The sequence below is a fragment of the Miniopterus schreibersii genome, assembly GCF_964146895.1.
Source record: "Miniopterus schreibersii genome assembly, chromosome: 1".
In the NCBI taxonomy this organism is placed as follows: domain Eukaryota; kingdom Metazoa; phylum Chordata; class Mammalia; order Chiroptera; family Miniopteridae; genus Miniopterus; species Miniopterus schreibersii.
The window spans coordinates 98,526,585-98,534,728 of record NC_138101.1 but is presented as its reverse complement, the minus strand read 5'-3'; the positions used below and the strand labels follow the sequence as shown (position 1 = coordinate 98,534,728).

General features: G+C 44.0%; 1 protein-coding gene across 1 annotated transcript in view; it reads left to right on the top strand.

The window, feature by feature from the left end:
- Positions 1 to 203: 203 nt before the first annotated feature.
- The window catches only part of MDGA2 (MAM domain containing glycosylphosphatidylinositol anchor 2), an 829,367-nt gene continuing 821,426 nt past the window's right edge, over positions 204 to 8,144 (top strand). The window contains exon 1 of the mRNA XM_081140380.1: positions 204 to 563. Within this exon, the coding sequence (XP_080996506.1) occupies positions 287 to 563 (277 nt within the window). The 5' untranslated portion in view covers positions 204 to 286. The remainder of the gene's footprint in view (positions 564 to 8,144) is intronic.

The following is an 8,144-nucleotide window of genomic DNA, read 5'->3' as shown; positions in this document are numbered from 1 at the left end:
CCGAGGCAGAGGCCACTTCCTGTTCCTCAGCCGCCCGCGCCGGGCTCGCCCCGCTCGGCGCCCGGCCCCTCGCCGCGCCCGCCGCCTGCCCGGCGCGCCGCCGCCGCCGCGGAGCCCGAGCCCGCTCCTCGGAGGAGCTCTCCGCCTGCCGCTCGCCTCCCTTCCCGCCCCCCGCGCCCCCCAGCGCCTGCGATTTTCCCAGGCGCCCGGTGAGAGTGAGGCGTGCGCGTGAGTGTGTCAGGGCATTGTGTTGTGGGAGTGTGTCGGTGTGTCTGTGCGTGCGTGCATGAGTGTGGGGCGCGCGGGGCTGCCGCGCTCCGCTCACGGCCGCCGCCGGGGACGGACGGACGGACGGCGCTTCCTCGGGCGAGCGGCTCCCGGGCACCTCGGCGCGGCCCGGGCGCGAGCGGAGCGCTCTCGCCTGGCCGCCGGCCTCCGGAAGGTCCCGCTGCTTCCCCCCGGGGCTGGATATGTTCATGTTCACGTGAAGATGGATTTAGTGTACGGTCTCGTGTGGCTGCTGACAGTCCTTCTGGAGGGGATCTCCGGCCAAGGAGTGTACGGTGAGTGAAACCGCGACGTTATCGTGACCTTGTGATGCTTGGGCTAGATACGCCGGCGAGCGAAAACGCACGACTCGCCGCGCCGCGCCGCGCCCCTCCCGGGCGCATTTGATTTACAGTTCCTCGCGCTGTCGGAGCTCTGGGGAGGCGGCGAGCGCGCTGCGGATTGGGCTGCGAGCCGCGGCCGCGGCGCCTGGGCTGCCGCTCCGCTCCGCGCCGAGTCGGGCCGGGCCGGGCCGGGCCGGCCGGCGGCACCGCGCTCCCGCGAGCGCGCGGCTTTGCTCCTGGTTTAGCCCTGCCGGGAACCCGAGCTCTAGCGGTCTTTGATTTAATAATAATTTGGTTACTCGCGTGCCGCCGTGTAGGTGCCGCGGTTTTCCCCAAAGGGGAGCTTCGAATGTGACCCCAGTGAGCTCCCCGTCGCTGTCCGCCCCCTCCTCCCCACCTGTGTGTGCGTGTGTGTGTGCGTGTGTGTGTGCGTGTGTGTGTGTGTGCATGCTCACAGGACTTGATTTTCTGGCTTAGGAAGTGGGGTGACAGCTGAGTTGCATTCTGCACCAGCCGTTGCCTTGAGCGCGGACTTGGGGAGGGGGAGATAGCGGCAAGATTGTCGGTGTCAGACGCAATTAAGGAACCCGTTTGTGTGAATGGATGAGAAACGCATGAATGGACGGACGGCCGAGTCCGCGCGGCGCGGCTCGGGACGGGGCTCCGCTCGCGGCAACTGCACCAGTCTCAGTTCTCTGAAAAGCCCAGGTCTGGGCTGATCAGCGCCGGGAGAAGGGCGAGCTTGTTAATTGGGGGATTTTTAAGTCCTCAAGAGCAAGTCCAGGTTCCTTTGCCTGTCAGCAGTTGGCACCCTTGGCTTCAGGGACAGAAAGATACACTCGCACACAGCCCCGGGCTCTGGCTGAACCGAGGCTTCTCCTGGGACAAGCAGGCAGTGCCAGCAAGGAAAAATAACTTTTGTGATCTCTAGGAGGTGTGGTGGGGAGGTTGGGAGAGCAGCCCCTGAGGGGACAGCCGGCCAGACAGCGCCCACAGCTCCCCTAGGGCCAATACCCGAGAATGCGCGCTGGAGATCCAGCCCGCGGCCCCGCCGTCTCGCTCCCAGGTCTGGATCCTACCACTGCAGTGCTAGGTCCGTGGCTGCCCCCGGGCAAAGGGCATGCGTGCTCGTGGAAATGTGGGACCTTTTCCTGCCCACTCTAGACCTGACTTCGACTGCGGAGTGGGCGTGGGTAACAGGGAACCCTGCGTCTTCAAACTCTCTGAGAAGCCAGGGAGTGTGCTGTGGATGGCAGTTTGGGAAAGGATGGGGAGATCCGACCTTTACTATTTTCACTGTGTTCTGCCAGTGGCTGAGCAGTGCTGGGAGGTGGCTGGGAGCAACACCTCCTCCCCCACCTTTACAAACTCTGGCTTTGCCTGCCCTCCACCTGCCACTCCCCTTTTGTGTCTTCCTAATTATCTCCTTGGCTCCCGCAGAGAAACCTTCGCTTTCTCCCACCTCTAAGCATCTTCATTTCTCCCCTCCACTCCCTCTTTTCCAAGTGGAAGAGAGCTTGCTTGGTGGTGATGGTGGTGGTGGTGTGTGTGTGTATGTATGAGAGAGATGCTGAGACTCCAGGCACGTTTGACCTCTTGGCTCGTGGTAGGAGGTGGGGCCTCAAGGAGAGCAGGAATTCATTTAGTGCTCCTTTGCCTTCTGCCACACTGTGGTGTCCAGAACAGCTAGAGTGGCCAGGCTTATAGGGATGGAGGAATGCTGGAGCTGGAGCCTTCTCGGGGAGCTGTGCCTTAGTGTTGTAGAGTTTTAATTCATTTTATCACATGTCCAAGTCTTTATTTCTCTCCCATTGGTTCAGATCATCCCAGCAAAAGGAGTTTTTTATTTTTTAATCCTGTGTATATACATGCGTGTAAGAAATAACGAGAGGTGAGAAATACTGGGAGTGGAGTGGGGCAGGGTGGCTGGAACTGTCTGGGTTAGAAAGAAGGCATAGTTTCATTTCCCGTCACTTTTTGTGATTCAGATTATTTGTCCTGGCAAGGCTCATGTTGGGTAGTGGAAAAGGGTAAGATATAGGAATGGAGACAAGTAGAAAACAATTGCATTCGATTAATCCTGTGCCCCTGTTGTTTAACAATAAGGAAGGAGGTAGTTCTGCTGAGCTGATTATTGTGATGGAAGTGGTGGTATTTTTTATTTTTTTGTTTTATTTTAATAATGCTGTGGTTATTAGTAACTTAGCTAAGAATAGAATCAGTTTTGTGTGAAAAGTAATCAGCATCTCTGGTAGTTATAAATGTCACAGCTATTAGGTGGGTGAAAAATATATATTACTTTTCAAGTATGTTTTACATATCACAGAAGTTAAGCTCTCATAGTGGAAACCCCTAAACTTCAGCATCAGTCTCACCTGGGAGTTTATTAGAAATGCAAATTCTCAATGTCCCAGACTTTCTAAATCAGAAATGCAGAGGGTGTGACCCAGCAATCTGTGTTTGTTACCTCAGGTCACGATTCTGATGCATGCTAAAGTCTGGGAAGTACTAGTATATACTTCAGATTCATTGCTTTGACTTTGTAAATCATGACCTTTCTTAGCCTAAAGTAGTTTTATTTTTATTTGTGGAAGAATTTATGGGGAAGAGAACAGTTCATTTTTATTTAGTTATAAAACATTGATAAGTTGTAAAGGATGTAGACATAAGAGTTAGTGTAAGATTATAAAGTGTGTTTTGAACATTTTACAGGAAGAGAATTGGAAATGATATATATTTTTAAAAAACAGGGCAATTATATACAGAGACTTCAAAGACCTAGATGGGAACTTTACTAGCATAAAAGTCCATATCCCGGTATCCCTTATTTGCTTCTATTTCCAAGTGTAAAACCATCCATACTACACACAAATTAGTACTGTTTCTTAATACTGTTTTCTTAGCAAGGTTCAAGAGGAAATAAAAATCGTGTTATAGGTAACTCAGGCATATATCATTGTAACCTTTCTTTTTTGAAATAGCTAGTCAGTCCCTTCTCTCTTCCATTTATTGGCTGGAAAACTGAGCATGACATTCAGATTTTTTTTGCCATTGAGAATATTTGTTTGAATGTATGGATTATGTTGTCTTGAGTTACTATAATCTTCTTGTGCTCAATAAGCTTGGCACCCATGTGCAGTACTTAAGTGTAAAAGTTTCTGGTGTAGACCTAGGAACTGATGCTCATTTATCTTGGGATATTGCTCAGCAAGCTGACTGCATAATTGCTGAAATTCGTGTGTGTGTGGCATTTGAGTAAGGGAGAATATCCTTTAATTTATGTCTGCCTGTCTACCCTCTGTCAATAATTCTAATGTCATTAAAAATATTTTAAAAATGAAATTTTCCCTGTATACCTCTTACACATTCCATATCAGAGGTGGCATTCCAGTAATATAAATTATTTGAAAACACTTCTGAAAGAAAGACTGGAAAAAATTCTTCATAACAGAGCAGCTCCAAAAAATAAAATATTTTGGCCATGGCCAGGCGTGGCTCAGCGGTTGAGCTTCGACCTAGGATCCAGGCTATCGGGGTTCAATTCCCAGTCAGGGCACATGCCTGGGTTGTGGGCTCGAGGCAGCCAATCAGTGACTCTCTCATTATTGATGTTTCTCTCTCTCTCTCTCTCTCTCTCTCTCTCCTTTTCTCTCTCTGAAATCAATAAAGATATATTTTTAAAAAATATGTGAACTTCTTTAGACAGCTATGTCAACTATCTTGATGCATAATCTCCATTTGGAGATATTTATATTTGTGTAGTTTTAAAAATCCATTTTCTTAAGTTACTGAATTTAAAAAATTTATTTGTATACAAAATTTTTCCTCAAAATACTCTTAAAATTTTGTCTTAATTTTATTTTTACTCAATTAACATCACTGAAAAATAAAGCCTTTAGGTGAACATCAACTGGTATCCATTTTTAGCATTATTAATTTTGTTGCACTCCCATCGAATTAGGTTTGGGATAACTGATTAAACATAGCATTAAGGATCACAGTAAAAACCCCAGATAATGTGTACCTTTATGGAAATATCTAGAGCTGAGTGATCCAAGCATTTTCCTAGTTTGGGGAGTTTTTTTCGTAAGACATTCTTTGGTAGTAATTTGTTTGGGCTGTTTAACTGTGTTTTCTAGAGACAGTGTTGATAATGATAATATTGATAATCATATCTCCTGTAAACTTCTCAGTTGTCTTGCTAAAACAGGAAAAATGTATCCATTGTAACAAACTGTATTTTTACATTTGGCTCATCATAAGCTTAGTTTCCAAGGAGGCTAATAAAAGGTTATAATTGTATTAACACAGGACAAATCCCCAGTACAAGTGAAAAACAAAATAAAGTTTATGTCTGAATAATTTTGGGGTTTTTTTTGTTTTTTAAATTCTCACAGAAGGATATGTTTATTGATTTTAGAGAGAGAGAAAAGAAGTGAGAGAGAGAGGGAGAGAGGGAAACAGAGGGAGAGGGAGAGAGAAACATCGATCATCAATGTGAGAAACATCGATCAGTTGCCTTCTGTTCACACCCTGAACAGGGATTGAACCTCCAGCCTAGGTAAGTGAGCTGACTGGGAATCAAACCCATGACCTTTTGGTGTATGGGTGATGCTCCAACTGAGTCACCTGGTCAGGGCAAATGTCTGATAGATTTTATGGGAGCCAGATCAACCAATGACTTGGTGTCTTGAAATAGTTAATGCACTCTCCTTAAATAGCTTCCAGGATGCACTAGAAGCAATAGAATAAATTTATCAAACACACGTGTATGACAAATGAGTAAGCTATATTCACTCAATTCAAGTTATATCAATTAATCTCATACAATTGACACCCATGTGGTAGCTGGTTAGAAAAGGCTTAGTGGAATTGAGAACCAGGAAATAAGATGGAAAGGAAGTATCTGGAAGATATTTCAAATTGTCAGTGGGTTGAATGTAGATGGACAGGTTCACCCAAAAGCATAAAGACACACTGAGTTGTAATTTTTGCCCAGTTTGAGTTGGGAGAGACCCTGTGGTCAGACATTGCTTTTGACTGAACACATATGTAGGGTGTAAGCCTATGGAAGGAGAGGAGGAGATGACTTTAATAAATGTTGCTGAAAAAAGTCAGTCTGAAGCTTTATCAAATACAATCAGCTCTAACCTTCTCTCTTCCCCACTCCTCACCCAACTGTCCTTACACACACACACACACACACACACACACACACACACACTTTTATATCATCACCACCTTAGCCACCATCACAAGGAAAAGTGGGCAGTCCTTTGTATGTTGGGATTATTTCTGTCCATTCAAGTTGTCCTTGCTGGTCATGTGACTGGGAATTTTCATGTCAAATGGGAAGATTATTTTATACAGTATTACTTGCTCATGTCCTGTATGTCTTTGGGGAAGGCTCTATATGAGCTATTAGGTATTGTATGTTATTTTTTATTTTATTTTTGTTAATCCTCACTGGAGGATATTTTCTCCATTGATTTTTAAAGAAAGTGGAAGGGAAGGAAGGAAGGAGGGAAGAAGAGAGACAGAGAGAGAGGTGGGGAGGAGCAGAAACATGATGTGAAAGAGGCACATGGATTGGTTGCCTCCCGCAGGTGCCTGGACTGGGGGCCGGGGTCAAATCTGCAACCCAGGTAAGTGCCTTTAGTGCTTGGCAGATGCTCCAACCACTGAGCTAATACCGGCAAGGGCTGGTTATTAAGTATTTTAGATTGAGCAGTTTGTACGGTAAGTCTAAGGAATCATTTTCTAAAGAATAAGTGAGAGTTCCAGGGTTCAGATAATAGGAATCAGAGGTAAAAGTTTAGAGGAAGAAATTCTGGTGAATGATGTCACAAAAGAAATCCAAGGAAAACATTTTCCATGATCTTGATTTTTTGGCTTAATTTTTATGCCTCTGATTGTGACTCTTCTTATTGATATTATAAAATTATTTTAGTTTTTTAAAGTATGTTTTATTGGTTTTTAGAAAGAGAGGGAGCGAGAGAGAAAAACACGGATATGAGAGAGAAACATCCATTGGCTACCTCTTGTATATACCCTGAATGGGGATTGAATCCGCAACCTGGGTTTGTGCCCTGACCAGGAGTCAAACTGACAACCTTTTGGTGCATGGGACGACACTCAACCAACTGAATCACACGAGCCAGGGCAAATTATTTTAGTGTTTGTTTTATAAGGTGAATCACCTTAAGCTTTTTGAGGAAGCAGAGTATGTGCAAACTTTTTTCAAAAAATGTGATCTGTGTTTATTTAAAACTTACTATTTTAATGTGAATGGGATAAGGCTTATGGGGATGCAACTAAAAGCATGAGCATTATGGGGTCATTTTATGTCTTATTGAGACAGTTTTAGGAACTGTTGTCTTGGTTTGCTTTCAAGCTATAGAAGTAATACATCACTTACATTCTCTGGCCTGGTCTTCATTCCATGGGAAGAGTCTTGAAAGAGTTGGGCTGTGAAGCCTTGCAATCCTCAAAGGCGAACAGCTAGGTATACCTGCCTCATCCTGGAACTGAGCTCTAGTGCTGTTGATCTTTGGCAGCTGCAGTAAACTAAAGGAATGTGCTGTCAGTTCCCAGTTAAATTGAGGAAGATCTTACTCTCTTTTTTTTGGCTATTTTGGAAGGACAAGCAAAGTATTATATTTAATGAACTACAAGTATGAATAGGTGGACATTTTTAGCTTCATTGTAATTGCTATTAACTGAAGTCAAACAAAATGAAATTTCATTTCTTTGCTTCAGTGACTGTCAATGTAAATATATTACTCAGACCAGACTGAATAAATGATTGCATTCATAGAAAACTGTATCCTAATTTTATTTTCAAATCCAATTAATAAATTTTTGGCCCTGTAAAATCATGAAGTTGTGAGAAGAGACTTTAAAATGTCATTAAGTTATCCCACCAATTTAAGACACAATGGATTTATATTATGCCAGTCAGATGGTGGTCCTATACTGTTTGTGAGATTTCATTACAGAAAGAAATTTCACAACTCTTTTTCCCAGAGTCCAGGCACTTTCATTGGATGGATATGTTTTTGTCAACTTACGGAATTCCCTCATGCTCCATTATTGTAGCATGTACTAAGTTACTTTCCATTTTATACCAGTCAAATTTGTTTTCTGTCTTAACTATACAACTTGTACTGATCTCAGTTAAGCTCTTTGGTTTCCTACTACTTTTCCAAGATACTATGACATTTCTAATCTTGGTCTTTAAAACACTTCATTTTATTCTTGTTGATGTCATTGGTTGAATTCAGTAAGAAAGATGATTTACATTTTATAATCCAAATCATACATTTCCCAGGAATTTACAATCATAGAAGAGGATTTCAATATTAGGAAACTTTTTGTGTGTGGCTATTACACATTTACTATAAACTTAACAGTTAAAGATATCTTGGTAGGAGCAAAGTATTAGACATTATGTTATAAATTATTCTTTTTGTTTTTTCGTGTGCTACCTCTACAACTTCTCATAAAATAGGAGATATCAGTTTCTTGCTGTTT